This window comes from Diabrotica virgifera, chromosome 6 (genome assembly GCF_917563875.1).
Source record: "Diabrotica virgifera virgifera chromosome 6, PGI_DIABVI_V3a".
NCBI classification, from domain to species: domain Eukaryota; kingdom Metazoa; phylum Arthropoda; class Insecta; order Coleoptera; family Chrysomelidae; genus Diabrotica; species Diabrotica virgifera.
The window spans coordinates 140,996,464-141,009,751 of NC_065448.1; the positions used below are offsets into that span (position 1 = coordinate 140,996,464).

At 30.9% G+C, this 13,288-nt stretch overlaps 1 protein-coding gene across 6 annotated transcripts in view; it reads right to left on the minus strand.

Moving 5' to 3' along the window:
* LOC114325317 (sodium/hydrogen exchanger 9B2) overlaps positions 1-13,288 on the minus strand; it is a 195,533-nt gene that overhangs the window by 43,422 nt on the left and 138,823 nt on the right. For all 6 annotated transcript variants that reach the window (XM_050653219.1, XM_050653221.1, XM_050653222.1 and 3 more), the window contains one exon: positions 7,818-7,875. In XM_050653219.1, the coding sequence (XP_050509176.1) occupies positions 7,818-7,875 (58 nt within the window). The remainder of the gene's footprint in view (positions 1-7,817; positions 7,876-13,288) is intronic.

Sequence of the window (13,288 nt, forward strand, 5' to 3'; positions counted from 1 at the left end):
CACATCCCCCTCCAGGCAAAAACCCAATTTTTTAGTAGCATGGACATCTATATTAATAACCTATATGTTTCCTGCAGCCGATTTTGATGATATAAATAGTTATAAACAAATGAAGATCAAGAAACTGTAAATTTTCGCTTTTTTCGTCTATTACTAACTCATAAATCATATAAAAAGCTTTAATATGGTGTTTCCTAAATCCGTCAATCCTTATTTGTTGCTTAGAAAATTGCAAAATAAGTCATACATTTTGAGATTTTATAAATGTTCATAACTTATGTAAAAATTAAGTTAGAACCTTCTTATTGCAAGGAATGCTGAGACTTCTTGTGCTTTAATTATATTTTAAATTTCAAAGCAATTGGTCAAATAGTTTAAAAGTTATTTAATTTGTTTATCCCAAATTCATTTTTTTGCAACACTATAAGTCAGAAAATTATGAGGTTACAGTAATACATCGGACAGTTTAGGAAATAAGAACATTAAGGGCCGGTTGATCGAACGCTAATCAACATTGATCACTATCAAATACTTAATTACTGTCACAACTGTCAATGTCAACTTTGGTTGGGTTGCCGAAAACATAATTATTGATGACAATTATGAAATTAGTTAATCAATTATGTTAATAATTGTTATGTTAATTGACTAACTAATCTCATAATTATAATTAACTATGTTTTCAGCAACCCAACCAAAGTTGACATTGACAGTTGTGACAGTAATTAAATATTTGATAGTGATCAATGTTGATTAGCGTTCGAACAACCGGCCCTTATACTATTAACTTAATTTAAAAAAAAAATGACAAAAGTTTATTTTAAACAGGGTAAAACTATTTTGCAAAAACGTGTAAATTTTTTGATTACTTATAAAGAATAAGAATAACTTTTTAACCGTTACCCGCAGAAAAATTATTTTTTCATATTTAGAAAGACTGAATTTTTATACACATTTTTTTATTCACATGTTCTTGCAAAATAATTTTGCAATATTTAGAATTATTTTTTGTCATTTTTTTTAATTAAATTAATAGTATAAATCTTCTTCTTTCATAAACTACCCAAATTAATACTGTAACTTCATCATTTTCTGACTCTGAGGGCCGGTTGTTCGAACGCTAATCAACAATGATCATTATCAAATATTTAATTACTGTCACCAACTGTCAATGTCAACTTTGTTTGGGTTGCTGAAAACATAATTGATTACAATTATGAAATTATGTTAATAATTGTTATGTTAATTGATTAAATAATCTCATAATTATAATCAATTATGTTTTCAGCAACCCAATAAAAGGTGACATTGACAGTTTTGGTGACAGTAATTAAATATTTGATAGTGATTATTGTTGATTAGCGTTCGAACAACCGGCCCATAGTGTTGCAAAAAAAATTAATTTGGGATAAACAAATCAAATAACTTTTAAACTATTTGACCAATTGCTTTGAGACTTAGGGTATGGTTTAAGCACCAGAAGTCTCAGTATTCCGTGTAATAAGAAGGTTCTAAATTAATTTTTACATATATCCGCTATGAGTATTTATAAAAACTCAAAATTTATGATTTATTTTGCAATTTTCTAAGCAACCAATAGATAAGGATAAACATGTTCAGCGAACGCCATATTGAAGTTTTTATACAATTTATGAGTTTCTTACTGTTAAATTTGTTTAAAATGCTTAACTTTTTGTTAATAGACAAAAAAAAAGCGAAAATTTACCGTTTTTGATCTTTATTTGTTTATAATTGTGTATCATCAAAATCGGCTGCAGTAAACATATGGGTTATTATTATGGATGTCCATACTACTCAATAAATTTGGTTTTGTCCTGGAGGGGGTTATCATACAGGATATTTTTTTCCTTATTTCTATGAACTATTTATATTTTATCCATCTAAATGGTATCCTAAGTTCTGATTATAAAGTCTGTAAACAACAATATTATTTTAATTGTGTCATAAAACTCCATCACTATATCATGTCAATGTAAGATAGAATACATGAACGACATAACCATAGACCCTAAAAATATCCTAAATCCTACAATTACCTCTGCACCGTAATACTGGGTGTCCACTTATATTTTCCCCCCTTTTAACTGCCTATAACTTTTAAACGGCTCAAGATAGAAATATGCGGGTTTCGCTGAAATGTTTTATTTTAGTAAAAGTTTTGTCTGAATGGATTGAATTTTTTATATCGCTTTCAAATACGAAAACAAAAATGGCGGATTTTTTAAAAAAACGTTGTTGACTTTTTTTAATGGAATACCCAGTGTATTTTTTTGTAAATTGAAAGAAAGGTTATTTACCTATCCAGCTATATAAAGTTTTTTAAAATCGGTTGACAAATCACTGAGTAATTAATTTTTAAAATGAGAGGTCAACGTGGATATCACATACCTAAATAACATAACTAAGAAAATTGATATTATGTTATGTGATTTCCACATTGCTTCCCTCATTTTAAAAAGTAACTGCTCAGTCATTTGGCAACCGATTTTAAAAATTTTTATATCGATGGATAGGTAAAAGACTGTTTTTTCAAATTTTTAAATAAATGACCATTTTTATATCGCTTTTAAATAAAAAATGGGGGATTTTTGAAAAAAATACGTTGTTGACTTTTTCTTAAAACACCCAGTATATTCTTTTGTAACTGGAAAAAATGGTCTTTTACCTATCCAACGATATAAAATTTTTTAAAATTCGGTTGTCAAATGAGTGAGCAATTAATTTTTAAAATGAGAGATGCAATGTGGAAATCACATAATAATATTGTCCTTTTCATGATCATTTTTCAGTGCGTAACAAATGATAGGAAAAGGGGTAAGTCCGTGATAATACACATTTATGACATTTATTCTAACATGACATTTTAGTTAAATCTGACAGTTGTCACATTTTATTTTCAATTTGGAATAAAAACAAATCAAACGTGTTTCTTGCATTTATAAAATGGTATTTTCTTTGATTTGTATAGTCTTATAAATTATACAGATTATATTTGTAATATTATCTAATTAAAAAAAATTATTTTTTTATTATGGCGCCATCTATCGACAACTAGAATAACTAGAAAAAATGTTATAAAAATATCACCGACGAAATGTAATCACCGACGTGCCTTTTTTTCTGTCACATACAATTTAATGCGTTAGAAAGAAATCGAAAAACTGTGACGCACTGAAAGATGATCATGAGAAATACTGTACCAATTTGCTTAGTTATGTTATTTGGGTATGTGATATCCACGTTGCACCTCTCATTTTAAAAATTAATTACTCAGTGATTTGAGAACCGATTTTGAAAAACTTTAAATTGCTGAATAGGTGAATGATCTTTCTTTCAATTTACAAAAAAATATACTGGGTGTTCCATTAAAAAAAGTCAAGAAGGTTTTTTTCAAAAATCCGCCATTTCTGTTTTCGTATTTGAAAGCGATATAAAAAATTCAATCCATTCAGACAAAACTTTTACCAAAATAAAACATTTCAGCGAAAACCGCATATTTCTATCTTGAGCCGTTTAGAAGTTATAGGCAGTTAAAATGGGGGAAAATATAAGTGGACACCCGGTATATGAAAAATGAACCAACAACCAAGAGATAGGAGAGCGCATAGGAAAATCTAGATCCACTTTCAATCGGATGGAAACTTTCTTTAAGAGCCATAGTCTCTCTTGGCATAAAGTAAGAATGCTGCGATGCTACGTCTTGTCTGTTCTTTTTTATAGTGTTGAATCGTAAATCTTGAACGACGATATGTGCAGAAAATTAGAAGCATTTAAGATGTGGCTATATCGAAGAATACATAAAATCCCCTAGACTGACCAGGTCACAAATGAGGAGATCCTCAAAAGAATGAAGAAGAACTGAGAGGTACTGACCACCATCAAATCTCGAATGTTAAAATACTTCCGATACCTAGATTATGCGAAATTAATCCAGATATAAACTTCTACAAGCCATCCTGCACAGAAAAATATTTAGAAAGCGAGGTCCAGAAAAAAGAAGAACATCCTGGTTAAAGAATCTCAGAACCTGGTTCAACAAAACTTATGTGCTGCTTTTCCGCACCGCTGCAGATAAGTTATAAATTGCCATGATTATCGCCAACATTCGTCACGGATGTGCCAAGAAGAATGTAGTATCAGTCTGCATCAGACTAAATCAGAAATGAACATGTAATAGCTGAATTAAATATATTCTCAACGAATAATATAATACAACAACATAAATTAAAATGGAGAGAACGTATTGAAAAAATGACAGGTTGTAAAATGTAGGTGCACGCGGATGAAGAAAGCTGCGATGGCCCCAAAGAATATGACAAGACTAAACAGTCATGAAACCCAATCCTTGAAGTGAAGAAGAAGAATCAATAATAGAAACACCTTTGGACAACCTTGAGCTTATTAGAAACACACAATAATAATATTATCAATAGGTATACACAACTATTCTGAAATTGCAGAAGAGTGTAGGAAACCTCGGAGTTGAAGCCCGCATTCAGTCGCATTTAGAACTCTACGGGAGCAAACTAATAGACTCGTTAGCAAAGTAATTCAAGATTTTAAAGATCCATAACAATAAATTAAGAGCTCTTCAGGAGTAAACCCATATTCCGAAAATTAATAGCAATATTGGCATTAGGCCGATGCCACATTATGCGTTTTGACCGGATGCGGTGAAAACGCATCCGTTTCCAACACAACCGGACCGACCTGTCACACTATGCGTTTAGTCTGGTGCAGTTTGTAAGCGCATACCGGTGACTCAAAACGCATCCGTTTCCAACGCAACCGGACCGATCTGTCACACTATGCGTTTTCACCGGATGCGGCGGAAACGCATCCGGTCAAAACGCATAATCTAACATCGGCCGTAGACTCTTATCTTGTTTAATGAATCTTAGTAACCAAAAACTAAAGAAAGTCAAAGATAATAGATGTGGCTATTTCGAAGAATACTTAAAATCCCTTGGACTGACCGAGTCATAAATGTGGAGGTCCTCAGAAGTATGAAGAAGAACCGAGAGGTACTGACCACCCTTAAATCTCGAACATTACAATACTTCAGGCACATCATGCAAAATAAATCCAGATATTATGCTCTATGGCCTACAAGCTATCCTGCAAGGAAAAATATTTGAAAAGCCGGGTTCAAGAAGAAGAATATCCTGGTTGAAGAATCTCAGAACCTTGTTAAACGAAACATCGGTGCAGCATTTCCGCGCTACTGCAGATTAGATAAAGATTGACATGATGATCGCCAACATTCGTCACGGATAGGCACATCAAGACGAAGAACCTCAGAATAACTAAACTATACACGGTGTTTCATTAATAATTGTCCATATAGTAACTGGAGAAACCTTAGCACAAAATACGAAGATTTAACCTAAAACACTTAAATAAAATGTGGTTCCTTACTGAGTTACAGGGTGTTTTATCTAAAAATTTATAAAATATTTTTGCTCAGCATTTTAAAACTATTCGACGTATCCTTTTCATACTTGGCAGGAAGTATACGTACTGTACAAGCTATTAAATTATGTTAAACAAAAGTTTATGGCTATTACCAGAGGCGTACGATGGGGGAAAGTGAATGGTTGATCCTTTCCAAATTCTACGCCACTGGCAAAATTGCTATTTTAGTTCAATTTTTGGATTCTTCAATACTTTCCATGAAAATAATATACTTTTCGTTGGTAACGATAAAGTCATTAGTTTTCGAGATATTTGAAGTTAAAAATGAAACGACACTGTTATTTTGATCAGTGTATCGTGTCGCGTCATTTTTAATTTCAAATATCTCGAAAACTAATCATTTTATCGTTACGAATGAAGAGTCCATTATTTACATAAAAGCTACTGCAAAATCAAAAAATTACACTAAAATAACAATTTCGTCAGTGGCGTAGAATTTGGGAAGGGTAAACCAGCCACTATCCCCTGTCGTACGCCTCTGGTAATAGCTAGAAACGTTTATTTATCTTAATTTAGTAGGGTGTATAGTATCTACACTTTCTGCCAAGTATGAGAAGGATACGCCAAATAGTTTTAAAGTACTGGGTACAAATAATTTTTATATCTTAATCATATTATGAATCATATCATAAATTAATCAAAATAACTGTGCCGTTTTATATTTAACTTCAAATATCTCTAAAACTAATGACTTTATCGTTACCAATTAAGAGTATATTATTTACGTACAAAGTATTGTAGAATCTAAAAATGGCACTTAAATAGTAATTCCTCCAGTGGCGTAGAATTTGAGAAGGGCCAACCATTCACCATCCCCTGTCGCACGCCTCTGGTAGTAGCTAGAAACGTTTGTTTATCACAATTTAGTAGAGTGTCTAGTAGTCGCACTTTTTGCCAAGTATGAAAAGGATACGTCGAATAGTTTTAAAATGCTGAGCAAAAATAATTTTTAAATTTTTAGATAAAACACCCTGTAACTCAGTAAGGAACCACATTTTATTTAAGTGTTTTAGGTTAAATCTTCGTATTTTGTGATAAAGTTTCTCCAGTTACTATATGGAAAATTATTAATGAAACACCCTGTATACTTCTTCTTCTTCTTTCTCATAATCCTTAGTGCCCTTCAGGGCGTCGGATGTCGGGTTCCGCCTTTTATCCACTTCTTCCAATTGCTTCTATTGGTGGCCAGGTTCTTCATATCCCTCATACTGATGTGTCTCCTTTCACCTATATCTTGGATCTGGTCCATCCATGTCTTCCTCGGCCTTCCCTTTTTTCTTTTGTTTCCCATTTTGGCTTCATGTACCTTCTTTGTAAGTCTATTTTGCTCCATTCGTTGTATGTGTCCAAACCAGCTTAATTGTTTGTTTTCGATCTTCCTAATTATCGGTTCTTGTTCCAACTCTCTTCTTATATCTTCATTTCTGAATCTGTCAAACTTCGTAACTCCGGCTATTTTTCTCATGTATTTCATCTCCGTCGCGTTTATCATTGATTCATGTTTCTTTTGGACAATCCATGTTTCCGCCCCATATGTCATTAGCGGATTTACTATGCTGTTATATACTCTGAGTTTAGTTTTGTTGCTTATTTCTGACTTTCCAAAAATTGTATTATTTAAAGAGTAATACACGCTAGTTGCCTTCTTCAGTTTATTACTTATTGCCAAGTCGGTTTTCCCATCATCTGTTATTATATTTCCCAGATATTCAAAAGTAGATACATGTTCTATTACTTTTTCCCTTACTATTATATTAGTATTCCTTTCTCTTTTCTCATCTTCATTTATTATCATAAGTTTTGTTTTGTTGAGGTTCATTTCCATTTTTAATTTATGTATCTCTTTTTGCCAAATATCTATTAGTTTCTGCATTTTCTCTACTGTGTCTGTGATTAGAACTATATCATCAGCGTATAGAAGGGAGTATACAAAATTTATATAGGGAGTATACTCCATACACCCTGTATACAAAATTTTTAAGTTTTATTTTTTAATAACATGTATCTTACTGATTGTGCATGTCCATTCGTTAATAACCCCAATACTACTAGTGTTTGATCAGGGATATTTGTGAAAATAAAAAAAAATAATCATGTAGGTTTCGGTAAAACTAACATAAACGTGGCTTAAAAAATATTACTTGCCATGTGTTTAACAGTTAAAAAAAATGTTTATAACATTTAAAATGATATTATAAAATGGTGGCCGACACTTAGCTCAAGCACTGTAGATTCTGTTTGTGGTTTTTTAAACAAAAGTAAACAAGTGCTTACTTTTATTAAAAATAATGGTATTTAGATTTTGAATAAAGTGCACTTACCTTTCATTTTCATCACAATTTGAATGTGAATCAATGGCACTAACGGAGAGTGCTTTATCTACAAAATAAAAGAAAAAATAAAAATGAATATATAGATTTAAATTAAAATTAAATATAAGAATAAAAAGCCGCTAAAGGTGGCAAAATGGGTTGCACACATAATATTCCAGCTACAAAAGTTAGCTGTATTTTGAAAAGAATTTCTGAAAAATATTCCATAGCTGAAAATAAAATTATTGTTGTATTTTGAAAGATTACAAAAGAGACTCGAACTACAAACTTTATCAAAGGTATTTTTAAAAATTTAATTACTAAAAATTATCAGACTGGAAAACAAACATAGTATTTCATAGGCCCACGCCCACCGTATTTCATAAGCCCACCCATATTGATATAACTGTACACAATTCATCATTCCATCTTACACAACATAAAATAAATTAGCAGCCTACAATAGCGTGTTATATAGATCAGCAGAAATTCCCATGTCAAAAAATAATAGCAGTAAACAATGAGTGCAACGACCAAAAAACCAGAAACTGCATAAGAAAGCCCTGATATTACTATTCCCAAAACCATAGAAAAAACCCAGTGTCTTCTGCTCTATTACATATACAGTGAAGATATCAATAAAAATAGTTAAACAACCAAAAAAGAAAAGAATAACACCAGCTTTCAGAACAAACAAGTTAAGCAAACACATTAAGAACAACAAGAGCAAAAAACAAAGTGGTGTGTACAAAATGATATACAGTATGTCCCTGTAGGTTGTATCCATATGGAAAACTTTTTTAATATTAATTTTACGAAAAAAAGTTATGCTTTATAAAAAGATTTGCATGGTCCAAAACCCAAGATTCAATCATCAGATATCAAATTTTATGAATGTTATACGAGGTATGCCAATAAGTTTGAATATCACTCTAGAGTAAAGTAGCTTTATTTTTCACAATATTGAAAATTGCTATTATGAAAAGTTGTTTGGAATTAAAAACTATATTATAATATGCAATTACTAGTCCTGTCGCCAGGGGGGTACAATGGCCTCCTTAATTCAGATGGACTTACCCAAGTTCTTTTTATGTATTTTGACCCGTAGAACACGAATTTTTTGGGTAACAGTTGATCCGGATGTCGATAAGATTGTTACAAAGAACTAGAGGAATTACATAACAGCGATTTTTCGCAAAACAAAACATTTTTTTGTATTTTTTGAGTGATTCTCAGCAAAAAATGGTATTACAAGTTTTTTCGTAGGATGCATAGTTTTCGAGATAAACGCGGTTGAACTTAAAAAAACTCGAAAAAGTGCAATTTTTGAACCCGAATAACTTTTGATTAAAAAATAAAATAGCAATTCTGCTTACTGCATTTGAAAGTTCAAGTCAAATTCTATCGGTTTTGATTATTTGCATTGCTAAAAATTTAGTTTTTATTTGTTAAACAAAGCCATAAACACATAGTGTTTCTCGTGCCCAATCCATGCGTTTTAATGTACGTAATCTACTAGACTAAGAGCCGCTATAGGTGAAATTTCTTAATCATTTTAGGCACGATGGGACCCTATAACTTAAATAGTAGAACCTAAAAGAAAACGTTTGAACATTGTGCCGTCACTTTTCAGTGGCACATGCGTCGACAGTGGCGCATCAAACTTTCCACTTATGGACGGGATAAATAAATTAAAAGGTAACAGAACTTACTAACAGAATTAATTTTTTTTTATTTTTTTAAGTTCTATGTGATTAACACATAGGATTCATCGTGATTTTAACCCACCACCCCTTCCCCCTGCCCCCACCATCAAAAACTTCATTTTTCGTTTTTATTTTTTTTTTTTGGTGGGATGCAATCAATTTTAAAATTTCAAAAATTCACACGCATAGTTGAGGCTTTTATAAAACATGCCCATTTTTTATAGACCCATAGGTAGAGTGTACAAAACCTCAAAAAATTAAAAGAAATTTTTTTTTCAAAAAAGCGTATAACTTTTTTTGAGGAATAGCTGCAGGTCTAATTTTTTCTTAATCTTGTGTGTTTTATCAAACACTATATTTTTAATTTTTTTCAGATTTTTCCGCAAGTCTCCCCACCTGCAAAAATCCGAAAAACTGTTTTTTGGGGGGTTTTGGGGGATTTTCCCTATTTCATAGACTTCATGATATATCAAATCAATTTTGTTTTTATAGGTTATATGTAGCTTGAAGTAACTGAGTTCTTTAGAATATTTAAAAATCAAAAAAACACGTTCAAACCCCCCAAAACCCCCTTAAAAAACAGTTTTTTGGATTTTTGAAGGTGACTAACGTTACAGAAAAATCTGAAAAAAATTAGAAATATAATGTTTGATAAAATACACAAGACTAAGAAAAAATTAGATCTGCAGCTATTTCCAAAAAAAGTTATATACTTTTTTTCAAAAAAAAAATTTTAAAATTTTTTTGAGATTATGTACACTCAACCTACAGGTCTATAAAAATAGACATGTTTTATAAAAGCCTTAATTATGCGTGTAAATTTTTTGAAATTTTAAAACTGATTGCATCCCACAAAAAAAATAAAATCGAAAAATAAAGTTTTTGATGGTGGGGGCAGGGAGAAGGGGGTGGTGGGTTAAAATTACGATGAATCTTATGTCTTAATCACATAAAACTTAAAAAAATGAAAAAAATTAAATTCTAGTAATGAGGGAGGGTATTTTTTAATTTATGTATCCCGTCCATAAGTGAAAAGTTTGATGCGCCACTGTAGACGCATGTGCCACTGAAAAGTGACGGCACAGTGCTCAAACGTTTTCTTTTAGGTTCTACTATTTAAGTTATAGGGTCCCGTCGTGTCTAAAATGATTAAGAATTTTCACCTATAGCGGCTCTTAGTCTATACATATAAATTGTCTGTATGCGCGCCTGCTCGTTCGATTTCCAATGAGAAATGCATTGAAAACATCATTCAATCACTATGTGTTTATAGCTTTGTTTAACAATAAAAAAATTAATTTTTAGCAATGAAAGTAATCAAATCCGATAGAATTTGACATGAGCTTTCAAATACGGTAAGCAGAATTGCTATTTTATTTTTCAATCAAAAGTTATTCGGGTTTAAAAATTGCAATTTTTCGATTTTTTGAAAGTTCAACTATGCGTTTATGTCGAAAACTATGCATCCTACAAAAAAACTTGTAAAATAATTTTTTGCTTAGAATGACCCAAAAAATACAAAAAATGTTTTGTTTCGCGAAAAATTGCTGTTATGTGATTCCTCAAGTTCTTTGTTTATAACAATCTTATCGACATCGTGATCGACTGTTACCCAAAAAATTCGTGTTCTACGGGTCAAAATACATAGAAAAAACTTGGGTAAGTCCACCTGAATTAAGGAGGCCGTTGTTCCCCCACTGGCGACAGGACTATACATCCTTCTAATTGAAAAATTTTTTTTTGAAAAATTATGGAAAACTAACATTATTTTCAGTTATTTCAATTCTGATAACTCATTTATTATTAATTTTACGAAAAAAAGTGATTCTTAATAAAAAGTTGTGGATGGTGTAAAACCTAAAATACAACCATATTATATCAAATTTTATCAATTTTATAGGAGGTATGTCAAAAAAGATAAATTTAGATCAAAAGTAAAGTACCTTTATAGTTCAAAATATTTCAATTAGAAGGATGTAATTACATACTCAAACATAGTTTTTAATTTTAAATAACTTTTCATAATAACAAGTTTTGATATTGTGAAAAATAAATGTATTTTACTCTTGAGCGAAATTCAAATTTTTTGACACACATCGTATAAAATTGATAAAATTTGACATAAGATGGTTGTATTTTAGGTTTTAGACCATGCAGAACTTTTTATTAAGAATCACTTTTTTTCGTAAAATTAATAATAAAAGGGTTATCTGAATTGAAATAACTGAAAATAATGTTTGTAATAATCCATAATTTTTCAAAAAAAAAAAATTTCAATTAGAAGGATGTAATTGCATACTAGAATATAGTTTTTAATTCCAAGCAACTTTTCATAATAGGAATTTTCAATATTGTGAAAAGTAAAGCTACTTTACTCTTGAGTGAAATTCAAACTTTTTGACATACCTCGTATAATATTAAAAAAATTTGATATTTGATGGTTTTTATCTTGACCTTAGGTTTTCGACCAAGAAGAGCTTTTTATGGAGAATAACTTTTTTTCGTAAAATTAATAATAAAAAAGTTTTCCATATGGATAAAACTTACAGGGACATACTGTATATATCAACGTCATTTGACGTATACGTCAAAGTTTTAAAGTTTTCAAACTAACAAAAATATTAAAAATATTGAAAAATATTAACAATATTCCTAAAAGATATTAATTGAAAACTTTTTGGACAATTTTCCTGGTAACACCTCCATGGCTTTAAAAAATTGCAATCCAGATGGATGCTGAAGCGAAGAAGACAAGAGGGAATTAAAAAACTTACAATTCACGACCTCGTCTGTTCAGCTGGTAAATTCTAACGGAAAATATACCTAGCTGCTCAAAGGAGTAAAACTAATATAAAATGAAATAAAAATGTATTCAATTTTGATTCAGTTGCAATGCGAAGGCAATACTGTCTTATTTTCACTTAGAAGAGAGAGCAAAAACCAGCACTCTAAATCGACGATTTTCGACTATATTTGGAGTCATCATCAGAGAGGCGTAGGATTTCTGCTCTCTGCCCCAAGTGGCGAAACTCCGAGAGCTTATCCCCGCATTGCAACTGACGTTTATGGAGTAGGTGTCTGACGACATCTGGTAACTGAAAGTCAAAGTTTTTAAGTTGTCAACCTAATAGAAATATTAAAACTATTGAAAAATATTAAAAATATTCCTAAAAGATATTTAATTGAAAACTTATTGGACCGTTTTCCTGGTAACACCTCCATGGCTTCTAATTGTAAGTTCTTGAATTCCTTCTAACATTATTTGTCATAACTTCGCCTCCAGGCTCATACTGAGAATGACGAATAACAAAAAAGCAATCCAATGGACGATGGGAAACAACTGTGTAAGACAAAAAGAAATATTAAATTAATGTTGTACATATATGTATATCCAATTTATTAAGATATTTGGATATAAAAAACGTGGGCATAGAGTTTCTGTATTTTGATAACGATTTTCGAAGTTGAAATCGAAACGTCAAATAAACTTAATTTGAAAGTAAAATTGTGGCTTATTTCCACCAAAAATGCTAGAATCCATGTGAGTATATTTATGGAAACAAAATGCTGTAGAGGAGTATCTAGAATATATACACGCTTTAAGTGAAAAAACGGGCAATCACGGAGAAATTATACAGCCCAAGAGATATACAGCATCAAATATATCAATAAATTCACAATAGAAAAATTATAAGTAGAAAAATATTGAATAAAATAAAAACAATGAAAGGATTATAAACAAAGAAAAAATACCACAGATGAAAAATAGGTAAT